This window comes from Macrobrachium rosenbergii, chromosome 15 (assembly GCF_040412425.1).
Source record: "Macrobrachium rosenbergii isolate ZJJX-2024 chromosome 15, ASM4041242v1, whole genome shotgun sequence".
Taxonomy (NCBI): domain Eukaryota; kingdom Metazoa; phylum Arthropoda; class Malacostraca; order Decapoda; family Palaemonidae; genus Macrobrachium; species Macrobrachium rosenbergii.
In genome coordinates this window covers 45598765-45613286 of record NC_089755.1, presented here as the reverse complement: position 1 = coordinate 45613286, position 14522 = coordinate 45598765, and the positions used below count along the sequence as shown (strand labels likewise).

Here is a 14522-nt window from a genome sequence, read left to right as displayed (position 1 = left end):
TGATAGCAGTTTTTCACCCCAACTATATTTTAGGTTTCTTTTTTGGCATTATGGATACTATAAGAGTTGTAAAGCTGTTACCGCTTCCCTTACGAAAATCTGATTTAGCAGCCAATATTGTCCATACTTTTCCCCTTAGAATCTGTATCATCTAGCCTTTGTCTGAAAAGAGTCGTACAAGAGAGCAGTAACTTTGAGATCAGAGTCTCTCTCTCTCTCTCTCTCTCTCTCTCTCTCTCTCTCTCTCTCTCTCTCTCTCTCTCTCTCGTTGAAGATTCACACATGATTGTCATCGGGGTGTCAGTCGGCGGAATGGATCATTTTATCGAAGAAAGAATCCTCCCCAATTCGTAACCATACTGGAAATTGCGAGTACTGAGGAGAAAACACTGAAAGACAATTATAAAATATAAGAAGCACCTTATTTTGAAAACGTACAAGGGCCCGCCAGAGAGGGAATTATCCCTGTGGAGGGCTGTACATAAAACCAAACAAAGTGGAAGAAAGTGAAACCGTGATTTCAAGATTTCATCTGAAGCAGCAGAAAACCGGTCGTTATCCATCCTCCAGTCTAGTGAATAGTTACCACCGTCTTAGCAAACAGTTCAAGTGCAGTACCATATACCACTGCCTAACAGATCATTCCACAGTTACGCATTTCTTCCCGACTTCCTCTGTCTGTTAGGCTGTTCCTCTCCTTGTTGTCAAAATTTAGTCAGTCCTTTAACATACAGGCCTTTGTTTTCGTGAGATCTCGTCTAGTATTTTTTTTTTTTTTTTTTGTATTTTCTCTTTGTTAATATTCTGTTTCGCTTATTTTACTACTAGTATTGTGTTGCTCATTTTACTATTAGTCTTATATTGCTCATTTGACTATTAGTATTATATTGCTCATTTGACTATTTTAGTATTATATTGCTCATTTGACTATTTTAGTATTATATTGCTCATTTGACTATTAGTATTATATTGCTCATTTGACTATTTGTATTATATTGCTCATTTGACTATTTTAGTATTATATTGCTCATTTTACTGTTAGTATTATATTACTCATTTGGCCCTTATTAGTACTATATTGCTCATTTGGCTATTATTATTATTATATATATTGCTCATTTGACTATTAGCATTATATTGCTCATTTTACTATTAGTATTATGTTGTTCATTTTACTATTAGTATTATATTGCTCATTTTGCTATTAGTATTATGTTGCTTATTTTACTATAAGTATTATATTGCCCATTTTACTATAAATATTATATTGCTCAATTTACTATTAGTATTATATTTTTATCTTTGTCCTTGTGACTCGTGTTTAAAACACCACTTGTGTTTCGTTTTTTTCTTGGATGACTTCAGTTGTTATAATAATTAAAGTGTACATATATTCATGCTTTTTCCTTTCACTTTAATTGCATTTTGCTGTGACATTAAATTTTATGCTTATTGATGTATGTATTCATTACATTTTGAAAAATGTTTTGCTCTTACGTTCCATTTTATTTTCACTCGTATGGATTTTTCTTTTTATTTTCTCAGTTTTAGCCATGATGATGGAAATTGTAATCCTGGAACGTTGGTGAAATAAATTTATGATATGCTGCAGATTCTACTGGCCATCTTATTCTCTATATATATATATATATATATATATATATATATATATATATATATATATATATATATATATATATATATATATATATATATATATATATATATATATATATATATATATATATATATATGTGTGTGTGTGTGTTTGTGAAATAAACTTGGAAAGAACGAGACAGAGGATTCCAGGTTAACTTAAAGTGCAAAAAATGCAAGTTTTCTCAAAACACTTAGCGAAAGGCTTGAAGTAAAGGAAGTAGGCTAGTTACTTTAGAACAGTCTGAAGAGAGAGAGAGCTAGGATATTTGAGAAAGAAACAAAATTTGCGGGAATGAAAGCAAAATTGAATTCTCTCTCTCTCTCTCTCTCTCTCTCTCTCTCTCTCTCTCTCTCTCTCTCTCTCTCGTCGAGTCAGGTCATTGGGTCTCTCGCCAACCAGGCGGGAATTCATAAGACATCGCTGTGGACGTGTTATGTAATATTTGTGCTAAAGATGTTGCAACGATCGCCGTAGGTTGCTGTGCTTTCTCCCAACGTCAGGGCGAGACTTCCTACTGCGTAATTAATTTCCGGGTTTTGTAATCCTGCACCTCGCGGTAATAAACACGTTCCTCCGACCGACGTGGATTGTTGCGATGATTAAATACCGTACAAGGTTGATCAGAAATCACTCGTTATTGGGCCCCAAGAGACGTCGATGCCGGTCTTTTTAATGCGATATATTTTTATACATCAGTAAAACTTGCTGGCTACTGAAATAAACTGGTATGCTATAAATCAACCCCATTTTTACATTTTAGTTTTCTGTAAAGAAAACTGTGCCTGCAACATCTGCTCAAGTCTCACTTTTTCTGTCCGCCTTCAGATCTTAAAAACTACTGAAGGCTAGAGGGCAGCAAATTGGTATATTGATCGTCCACCCTCCACTCATCAAACATGCAAATTGCAGCCCTCTAGCCACAATGAATTTTTATTTTATATCGAGTTAAAGTTAGCCATAATCGTGCTTTTTAGCAACGATATATGATAGGTACCACCAGGCCGTGGTTGAAGTTTAATGGGCTGCGGGCCATACAGCATTAGACCAGACCACCAAAGATAGATCAATTTTCTGTGGCCTTGATTATACGCTGTATCGGCTGTACAAAAAACTCTGTTGCGCCGAAGAAACTTCAGCGCATTTTTTACTTGTTTATTAATATAGCCAAATTTTGTTGACTCAGTTTCCTCTTTCCCTGTATACATTTATTGCTCAGTTCGACTTAAGTATGTTTGTCTCTTCCTTTCGCATTTTCCTAACATTTCACATTCTCTCACTTCCGCCCGGTGGTCATTTTTGATGGGCTTTGATGGAACATCTTCAGGAAGCGACCAAAGGACAAAGATTACTTGATCAGGTTTACGATCATCTATTTCGCGAAAATGTTTTTTCTCTCTTTTTTTCCTGGAAATTCCTCGAAACGATTTAGAGCTCGGAATTTTAATTAGTGGTATTATATCTGATACAGTTACCAAGTTATAGTAGTACCTTGCCTTTTTTTTCATTATTGTTATTCACTGGTTATTCTCTGTGCTCTGTTTTCTGTTCCTTTATAGTTCGTTTTCCTGGTTAGTGGTCTTTTAGTTTTTTGCACAATTGTAATTATCATGATGGATTAACTAAATACATTTTAACCCTGCACTGTATGCAGCAGATACCGTGGCTAACAAGTAGTTATGAAAGGTCCAGAATTCCTCATAATGAAGGAATATTTGGCGTAATAAAATGCTTGGATTCTTAGTGATAAGTTTTTCTTTCCACTGCAAAATAAAATCTCTGGCACTCAGACTGTAAAGACAGGCTCCAATGGAATTATATTTGATAAAGTAGTTTTGTAAGAGACGTGTAGGTGTAGCAAATTCATATATGTTAGATAAACATATATGAATATCGCCATAAAATCTTACTTTGAAAAGTATAATGTTAATGAACTTTTATGAGTAACAATTATGAAGACAAAAAATATACGGACAAATCTTGTTTTAACCTGTGTTAAATGTGTTATACATTGTACTCTTTTATTTCGTAATAAAAAAAAAAGCAAATACAGCCAGCCTCTACGAGTATGATGTAATGAAGCACTACTAGTGACTTGTGCAAAGGAGATAACGAAATTACCTGTCTCTGGCAGACGACACTTCACAGGTTGCGAAAATGTAAGAAGTGTTTAGTAGTGGCCTAGACCTCCATTTTGAAAAGAGAAAACGTTGTATTTTTGTAAATATTCCAGTGTATTCTGCAAGAGATTGTATTAAATGTGCAAATTAGTTTTATTTGCTATCAAATATAAGTTGAAATATCTAAATAAAAAAATATTATCAAAAAGGTCTTTCTTTTTTAGGGGGCTCTAGATCGTCGGAACGGCAGTGCTTCTTGTTGCCCTGTTGACTATAGAGATCAAGTGTCATCCGAATCCACACTCTGAAGTGCCTTTTGAACCATCCCGTTGGTATTATTAAAGCCAAGATCCAGGATGTCAGAAAATATCTTCTTGTTCGTCCCCAACCTCATTGGTAAATATGACTGAGGGAGTGTTTTAAAACTTGTATTCGTAGCCGCTTAGGCTGTGTTAGCCTTGCGTAGTAAAGCGAACTGGGTGGTCTGTCAATACCTTAGCCATGGTTTCAACATTTGAACAATTTTCAAAACTAGCCAAGACCAGAAGTCAAGGCTTTAATTTAAAGGTTCACGTGTCAGAAAAATATTTAGTAGCCTAATCTGTTATTTTAAACCATAATTGTATTTCGTAGTTGAAATTAATATTTTTAGGGAATCTGCACCCCTTCCCCCTTAAATCCAACGGTTATTGGAGATCACATTGGGAACCAGGATTTTAGGGCGGGGGAAACCACGAAACAAATACAGGGTTTTATTCTAGCCTAACCTAACCTAGGGAATCGGGTCCTTACTTATCTGGACTTTCATGACCACCTCACCAAACCTAACCCAGGACACTTTAAATCATAATAAATAATAGCGTTGTGGCCTAACAGAACCATGCGTACCTAACTAGGATGCCGGATTGTTTACCTGACCTCAGCAAGCACTTTTCCTTTTCAGACACCATTTAGTGCGGACGTTGTGCTGCGCTTCTGTGCAAAGTTTGAAGTGTTTCGTATGTTTTTTTCTGAGGGAGGAAAAACATAAAAACATGCACAATGCCGTTGTTAGGGGACTAAGCACATATGTGGTCTCTTTATGTTCCTTATCCTGGTTGCCACACCATTATGCACATTCTGTTTGGATAGGCTTTAGTGTGACCTTCACAGTGGGAAAGGTTTGGAAGTAAGAAAAGCGGGAGAAAGAATTGTTTGCTGATGTCATAGGGGAGGAGTACCCCACACCTAACCCTTTTAGTTCCTTCCCTCCCATCCTCTCCTTACCTCTCCCTGCTCCTTCGCATCCGTGAAGAGCTGTTCGCGCTGGGAAGGTGAAGCGGCCTTAAGTAGGCTACCCCAACTGAGATCCAGACCTGTGCACAAGGCCTGTCACTGCCTACTTCTATTATCTTGTTTGCTCCTACTTTCTCATTGTGGATGGAGTATGTTCATAAGATGTCACTTTCCCTTGGTATTCTAGGGAGCCCATCATTTTCTTTTGTTTATTCCTGGGTTTGTGGCAAAACTCAGGAATCTTGAGTGTGATGAGGGAAACAATCATTTGTTTCCTCTCTCCAGGACTCTTTGGTGGTCCAGACAAGAGGCTTTTGTTCCTGGTTTCAGCCATGTATGCTACCGAGGAGGACCCATTCTCTTCTTGTCAGCTTCTCTTGGTAGTTCTAGCAAACACAAGAAGTATATTGATGTTTAGAATGCCCCTTCTCACTCTGCCTTTGTAATGTGTCAGATGAGCTTATGATGTTTTTGATACCAGTTAGCCTATTTGTGCAACTTGGAAAAAACTAAGTCAGGGGCATGGGTCCATTCCTGGCTTTTTTGGTTAACTTTTCAGTACATGGGTTTGTGTGTGTGTGTGTGTGTGTGTCTATAACATCATACCATCTTTATTTCATCCTACCTTAGGGATGTAACCCACCTGGTGGTGGCTATTCAGTAGGCTGTGCAAGCACTTAGCTCCTTTCAGGCAGAAAAGCATCTCGTGTAAGGTACTTGGAGAGATTTAGACTGTGGTTAAATGACAGTGATGGCTTCTCTTCATTCTTTCTCACTTCTGTGGAGAAGCAACTCAGCCTGAGCACTTGCTGGACCAGGCTTAGATGTAGGTCACTATTCAGTTGACCAACCAGTCTTAAAGCTTTGGCGACTAAGATGTAACTCCACCCACTCTCCTTTTAACAAGGGGGTCAGGGGGGTAGGGTAGCAGAGCTATATTCTGATTCCAAGATAAGCTCCCTTCCAAATTGTGTAACACTTACATGGGTAACACCTAGTTCTCTGATCTTTTCCGTACTTGAACACCTTCAGGCTTTACACCCTTGGTCAGGCCTGCAGCCCAACTGCTCTGGCATATCTATGCCAGACCAATTAGAAGATCACAGGAATCATTGCTTTCCTTGCTTGCCTAACAAATGGGGTCTTAACATTTCCAGGTGAGTTTACAACTTTCTATCAGTGGATGGAGAAAACTTCTTACCTAATGAGAGAGTCCCCTACAAAAAAGGTGATGGTTTGTATTTTCATGGGAACAAATCACAAATTTCTAAAGTAAACTGTATTTTTCTTAAGGATACAAACCAGAGTATTTTACCATAGTGCGCACCTCAACCACTCCACGTTGTCCATATGGCCAGAGTAATGCGTGCTTGGTGTTGGTGGGGGAGTGAGGGTGATTTCTCCATTAACTCCCAGTTAACCCCCCTCTTTTACCAAATTCAGCATTCGTTTTCAGCTCAAATTGAATGTTACTCCTATATAAAATGCTCTGGTTTATAAACCTAGGAAAAACACAAATTACTTTAAAATTTTGTCGTTTTTCCTAGTTCCCACCCCAACCGCCCCACTTTATTCCTGAGGCCATTTTCCTTTGGTCTCAGGAACAGTCGGGTGGGGTGGTTGAGGTGGGAGCTAGGAAAAATGACAAAATTTTAAAGTAATGGTAGATGAGAGGTACTCTCCCACTAATCCCCCTTCATTACCATATTGCTGTTTCCAATTCACTCTGAAGGATACTTCTATACAAAAGGCTCTGGTTTGTATAGGAAAAATACAAATTACTCTAAAAGTTTGTCATATTTATTTTTATGACTGATTGGTGGAACAAATTTTCATTTTAAAGACACGTTCTCATGCAAATGAATGTAGAAGGCATTTAGAGAAGAACTGACACATGATTATTTTCAGGGTATGGTCGGATCATACTGGCAATCATATCCTTCTACTACATGCCAACAAGTCCTGGCTTAGCAGCTGGAAGTTACATCCTTTCTGGGTTTTTAGATGCCTTTGATGGACATGCTGCAAGGATGCTGAATCAAGGTTAGTCAATACTTATTACCTGTTGACTTCTGTTGGTGTACAAGAGGAAACAATCTATATTCAGTATGACACTGTGTATTTTAAAGAGTCCAAGAGTGCAACAAACTCTTAAACTTCAGGATTTAGTAAATTTCTTGCTAGCTCCAAAGGAGTGGCAGTGTTAGAGTGGGTAGGAGGATGAAGATTATGGTTTTCATTAACTATATACTGTACATGATGTATTCTCCAAAAGTACTTCAGGGTAGTTGCATATGTTGAATTAATTGTCCATAAGCCAGTTGTAAAGAGAATAGGAAAAAAATATTCAAGGAGGTTTTGTAGAGGTACTAAAAGGAAGCATTTGAGAATGATTGATTGCTGTAAGCCTTCTTGTCTCAATACATGACAATACCTTCCTCAGAGTACCCGTCTTGGTGAAGAGAATGTATGGCTTTGACACATAGCCTTCTTAAAAGCTGCCACACTATACTGTACTATTGTAAGCCATTATATATAGTAATTCAATGTTAAGTCAGTAAAAGTTTTCATCCTTTGTGCCAGCAGCAAGTTAGTTTAATGCAGTAATAAAATATAAATTTTAATCTGGAGCATTAATGATAAGGAACAAAGATGGAAAAGAATACAAACAAAACTTTCATGTCATTATTTTTAGCTCTGTTATGACTCAGAGCAGAAGGTGAGGGCTGTCTGCGAGATTTGAAGTACGAGGCACGTGTTTATTGAAAATGATAAGGCTCTCATTGCTACTTAACACTATATCATCTAAAAATCTTTTCATCTTTGATGGCCAGCCAGATTTCATTATATTTATTCGTTCATTCAGAACTGTTTTTGAGTGCTGAAGATTCTTATTTTTTATGTGAAACCACAAAAAATATATTCAAATCTGAGTTCCCCTCCCCTCCCCTTAAAGGTTAATGAGGTTATCTGTTAGTGGTATTATGGATAGTAGGAGTCGGAATTTTATATCCATAATTGAAGGTTAAGTTTACTCAAGTATATCATTTGGTTTACAAGGAAAACAGATGTTGCATAAGAGTTCCAGACAGAAAACTAAATTTAAATTTTAGTTATTTGCAGAATATTCTACTACAGTATTTATTTTTTCTTTTGAAGGTACAAAATTTGGAGCTATGTTGGACCAGCTAACTGATCGTTGCGGAACTATGTGTTTACTAGTAACACTGGGCCATTTTTACCCCAAATACATGTTTCTATTTCAAATGTCGATGGCTATTGACATATCTTGCCACTGGCTTCATTTGCATACGTAAGTAATAAATTAATTACTTTGTATTAATATTGTATGTCATTGTAAGTTTCAAAACTTCTTATTGTAAGTTGTGGTTGTTTTAAAGTAGTTTAATGTGACCATCAAGTGCAGCAACCAAAGGAAGTTATTGAAAAATAAAAGTTAAAAACGGTGCAACTGAGGTCACTATGTAGCCTTTACTATCTGCTTATGGATGTATTTTGGTGTATTGTATCTGGAGAAAGGACAAATACAGGGACAATATAAGGGACTGGAGCGTATGTGTTGTCATTTCGTGTTTCCACTGGTTGTAGCCTACACAGGTTTTGAAGTTCTTGTCGGATATGATTTGTAATCCACCAAACTGAGTTGCAACAGCACTTTCATGAAATTATTGCACTTATATTTGAGCATAATAATCTAGGCAAGCCCTTCATGGCCCCACACATAATCCCAGTCTTGTCATTAGAGCTCACCCTTAGATGTACTCATGAAGTGATACCATTGGTTATGGTGCTGTGGTCCCAGCTTGCCCATGGTGTTTTGGGCCAAGTGAACAGTCTGAATTCTTGGTCAGGCAGTTCACTGGCTGTCCAGCAGCTCAAGCGAGCTTCTTTCCCCACTGCTGATGCACTATTAGAGGTTCTACACATCTGAGCACTTGAACACTACTCCCCTCCAGTTGGACTCAGTCTGTGGACAGATGAACGACCTTGCCAGGAGAGACTCCTTTGGGTAACTACTGCCTTCTTTGCTTCAGTCAAGAGCCATGAAGTCTTATTGTAATGGCCTCCTCCCAGTCTCCTCAGAGGAGAGGAAGGTGAAGTTCAGAGGGTTTCTCGTGCCATGAGGAAAGGTGCTGATTCTCCTCCCAACAAAGCATCAAATTGTGGGCAAACTTTGTCTTGAGAAGATAGGACATGATTTTGTCCCTCTCCTCTCAGCTAGTTTCAGCAGAATAGTCTTACTTTGCAAAACAGAGTATGGTGGAGGCATTGGACAAAAGATTGATATCTCTTGGTTCTCTGATCTACTGTGCAGTATCTTTCAAACCTCCATGGGTTTGAAGACAGGTTAACTTTCAGGTGTGGCCAAGTCTTCCATATATGTTGTTGGGAAAAGAGAGAGAGAGAGAGAGAGAGAGAGAGAGAGAGAGAGAGAGAGAGAGAGAGGAGAGCGAGCGAGCGAGCCTTCCTAGCCCTCCTCTCCAAGCCATGTCTAGGAAAGGGGTTAGAGAAGAAGAGAGTGGGGTTGCTAAGGCTGGCATTCCCCCTATCCAGCTGCCACAATCAGGTGATGTCTTTCGTGCCATTTGGCAATGTGGCAGAGATTGGAGGTAGAACACTTCCTGGTGGAGAAGGTGACTGACTTGCCATTGATCTCTCTTTTGAATGAGTTTGTCCTTCACTACTTGGTTCAAGATGAAAATGGCATCATCTTTGTTGAAATTTTGTAGTGTTACTTTTTATAATATTTTCTTTGGAAATTCACATGACTTTTTTTTCATACTTGGTAATAATGTGAAAATTATTTTCAGGTTTTGGAGATTAACTTTTTTTACTTATCTGTAATATAGTATAGTCTTTTGTGGATTTAATCTTCATTCAATTTCTACTTTGTTCTTTTCGGAATCTCAAGTTGGTGCTGTATTTTAACCAAGTGTGCAGTCGAGTGTGCACATACACCAACTAAAAGTCATCATTATTTTATGTGGCAGTTCATTAAAACCACAGTTATCATGTAAGAGATTTTGTGCGTCACCGGTCTTTTATTTTTACAGGTCTGTTATGTCTGGTCAAACAAGTCACAAGAGTGAAGCAGCCAATGTCAATGCTCTTCTGCGATTTTATTACACTTCACGACCAATGCTGTTCTTCATGTGTTCAGGGAATGAGCTCTTTTATGCTTCACTTTACCTCCTCCATTTCACTGAAGGCCCAATCATTGCTGGAATAGGGTTATGGCGAGCAATGGCCTATGGTCTACTTCCAGTTGGTATTTTTAAATCTTTCTTAGCTCTAATGCAAGGTTATTACGCTGCTCTGAGTCTTGGTGCTATTGATGTTCGAGATCGCAAGGAGGCAGCAGCCAAGAAAGAGTGAACCTGAAGTTTTCAGAAAAGTTTGTTTTCTTCCAGGCTTTACTGTTGGTAAAACTAATGTTTCTCCTCCTAAGAGATTTTATGTTAGAATGAGTTTAACTTAAAATTTTTCTAAATATTTGCATGATTTATATAATATTGAGTCTGGTTTATGCAGAACTGGTTTATTTTGGTATAATGACAAATTGTTGCCTTTTTATTTTTATCAAATGGCATTGCCAATTACATTATAATTAATAGGAGATAATAACTTCAGATAATTGAAAACAATGGAATGCCAGGGGCTACATCTCGATGATGTGACACTGCAGTGGTGGCATTCTTCATTATGTAGAAAAGATTATGTGGTGGCATTCTTGAGTATGTAAGAAAAGACTAATTTTTGGAGTTTATACAGTAAACTATCAGATTAATGTAAGTCATCTGTAGTTACTTTTTTATTTTCAGTTCTCCAAGATTCCTAGTAATTGCTACACATTACAATCACTGTTGTTTATATGAGTGCAATATGACAGTTGAACCATCATAGTATGCTGTATGTATTTTTTGTGTGTTAAATTATGACAGGAAAGTTGTCCTGCAAACGAAGTATGTAATATGGAACTAAAACTAGCTGGCTAGGAATGATGAAATTTGATTGAGATTAGTAGGTAAAAGGGTTGTCATATATTATGTTGGCTTACCAGTCTGTCAATTGTATTGTGATCAGTATAACTGAAAACTTTTTTATATGACAGTTGCTATTCAGTGGTGAACTGAAGTTATATATAAACCTATGAATACGTTAAATTTTTCTGGGTTGTACAGAAAATTTCTTCATGCATTCCATTTCATTTAAGTTTTTATGTGGGTATATTTGTTTACTACCACTCAAAGAAAACCATTTGATATTGAAGGAAAATTGTAGGGAAACAGTTTTTGTCTGTTATTGATAAGCTGCAGGTTTGAGTAGTGGATAGATTTGCACATCTTACCTCACAGTATCCATAGTTACGAACTTCAAGAAGAGAATAACCTTTAAGCAGGGAAATAAGTTTTTGGCATAGGAAATTATGAAATAAAAGGAATACTTTAATTTCATTGTGATTGCTGTTTGTTATTTTTGTCATTTTATGATTGCCATATTTCATGTTTGCGGTATGGGACCAAAGCTTGGAAGAAATGTTGAATGAGGAAGAAGCACAAGGCTTCTTTAAGCCTGCAAATGAGTAGATATGCAGCATGGAAATAATTAATGTATCCTATACATAAAACTGTACAAGAGTAAGGTCAACATAAAATACATAAGCTTAAGTGGCGACTTTCAACATTTGTAATTTTTGGAAAGTACATTGCTTTTTTTGTAACATTGGTAATGCCCCGTAGGAGGCAATAATGGTCAGTAGGACATAACAGGGTTAATCGTAATGTATGGAAATGTTAGGTGATAGATATTATTTATACTTTATGGGAAATGGTAATTTGTTCAGGTAAATCACTGGAACTGAAATTGTTCTAAGTGAGGGAATTTTGAGCAGGTATTTGATGATGTCACCCATAAGTAGGCAGAATAATGTATGGTATTTATGGTCCAAGTTTAGGCACTAGTGCCAGGAAGGCTATACATTTCCCGGTATAGTGTACAGAGGTGATGCCTACCTTTGTCATTTTTGTAAAAAACCAGTGGATCCAGTTGCTAAAAGCTCATGGATAGCTTTGTCTGCATTTGTTCAGAGTAACATATTAGAAGGTCCACAGTTTCAGTCTTGGCATGTAGAATTAAAACTGTGAATTCTTTTCGTAAAGGTAAAGATGAATTTCAGGCCAGTTAAGGTTGATCCAAAAATACAAATTCATAAGTTTAATCTGCTTTGTTTCTTCCTCTTCATTTAGTGTATCCACTTAATTCATGTTTTGGGAACTTGAATATCGTTTAAAGAGCACATTTTTTGGATGCAGTTTTTGGGTTTCTGAGGAATGCTATTTTTACATAGGTTATAAAAAGTAGAATTTTGAAAGTGTAATAACATTGAGGATACCCATATTGAGTAAGTTTAGGATCATTGGCCCTTACTGTAATATGCTATGCTAGATTTTGAAGACTATGATGTGAGGTTTTGCTGCTGGCTTTATGCCTAATTAGGATAAGTAAAGGCAGTAATACAATATTTAAAAATGCCTTCTGAAGTTGGATTTCAGAAGTACTTGACAATACATGGAAGAGAATAATATGAATTAAATCTTTAAGCATTTTAGTTACATGAGACTGATGACAGACCTTTACTTATTAATTTATTGCATTGTGTAAATTCATGTTAATTTTATGGTAATTTGTTGTCAAAAACAAAAACAATTGTTTCTCATGTACACCATATCCAATAGAATATTATATTTTTTGTTTGAAAAACGTTTAAGTAACTAGATTCATTGTGAATTGTGTTTTTAAATTGTCTTGCTAGGAATTATTAACAGCAATAAGAAGTAGGTTCTATGTTAAAATTAGTTGGTTATTAGAAATTTAATGCAAGTTGAGTCTTTGATTAAAAGTAGACCAGTAATTGTTATGTATGCCAGGTATTGGATATTGTAGAGTTAACAGTTAGAACTTGACTGTTAATGCATACTTGATATATAGGTAGGTGTGAAGTAGATCCCTTTAATGCAGTTGCAGCTTACCAAACCATTAATGTAGAAATCTAAGTGCCCATCCATTGTTTGGTGCATATTAGATATTACCTCATCATACGAATAGCAATTCCCTCTGTAGCACTGCCAGGTTTTATATTAAATTGAAATGAGAGAAAAATTTTCTCACCTAATAGGTTTTAAAGTCCTCCCTTCAGGCATTCTCATAACTGTTGAGATGCGAGTGAAATTTTCTTGTAAACAAGATTTGGTTGAACCAATGTTGAATGGCACTAATGTATTGTAAAGTCCAATTGTGTTTAAAGCAATATATCCACTTACATTTGTAACACCTGCATTTTTTAGTCTTATTCAAAAAGTGATTGCTAGTTATATTGATATAAAATGACTGTAGTCTGAATTAGTTTGATAATGCTTAGGATCAGATTTTTCCAATTTCCAATAATCTTATTAGGAATAGATGATTAATGCATTTGATGTGTATGGCATCTTCAGCATAGTCTCAGAAGAGCTTAATATTGCTGTAATTGTGGCATAAAAATAAATTATTTTTCTATGACTAAATTATTAGAGGATTATAAATTTAGATGTGACAATGGCTTTGCTATTTTCATATATAATGTAATGAATTATGCATGAATTAAGGTGCCCCCATGATTTAAATGAAAGCTTTAACTTCAGTACAGTTGCTTCTAGTCAAGTAATAATTGTAACATAAAAGCTTTTGTGCCAAAGAGAGACTGATAGACATTTCTCTTATGGGAGCTACGTGAAACTATTATTAATCACGTTCACTATCAGATAAGTGAACCATGCTATTTTAAGGGGTCTCAAGCTATGAAGTTTGCCTAAGAAAGAAAATTTGTTTGTGTTCCATGTTTCCATAGTGCAGGATATTTTCTTTTGTTTTGTATCTCGTAAAATCTAGAAGTAATTTTTATTTTGTAACTTGTCAAGCAACCATCGTTTTGTTACTTTTTCAGCATATGATATGATACATTTAGGGAAATGCGAACTATGTTTTTTAATATGCCATTCAGTCATTTTTTTGGTAATGTACTTAAACTTATTCTTTACCTTACTCTTCTTGTAACAATCCATGACCCTGTAAATAACATACATTGAAAGTAACTATCCATTTTTTTTTCTTACCTGATATATGTTACTTTCCTTTTCATAGGTTACTTTGGTTGGTATCATCTTACAATTAAATATCTCCAGCTGCTGCATCATTGTCATCGCCCATGTCCGTTATATATATGGTTTTTTGATGGAATGAATTCCATTTTTGAGATTTGGTGAGTATGAATCCCTGTTCTAGTTAGATATCTCAAGTATCAAAGTTACATTCTCGTTGCTAACACAACTATAAATGAAAGCTGAAGGAATTTTAAGGGGCAGGCAAGACATTTGAAATTCTTGTTTGAAGCTCAGTGGTGCTATGAAACT

At 36.3% G+C, this 14522-nt stretch overlaps 1 protein-coding gene across 1 annotated transcript in view; it reads left to right on the top strand.

The window, feature by feature from the left end:
- Pis (phosphatidylinositol synthase) overlaps positions 1 to 14207 on the top strand; it is a 29909-nt gene extending 15702 nt beyond the window's left edge. Inside the window, exons 2-5 of the mRNA XM_067117549.1 lie at positions 4002 to 4173; positions 6961 to 7095; positions 8212 to 8365; positions 10128 to 14207. Of these exons, the coding sequence (XP_066973650.1) occupies positions 4134 to 4173; positions 6961 to 7095; positions 8212 to 8365; positions 10128 to 10449 (651 nt within the window). The 5' untranslated portion in view covers positions 4002 to 4133 and the 3' untranslated portion in view covers positions 10450 to 14207. The remainder of the gene's footprint in view (positions 1 to 4001; positions 4174 to 6960; positions 7096 to 8211; positions 8366 to 10127) is intronic.
- Positions 14208 to 14522: the final 315 nt, after the last annotated feature.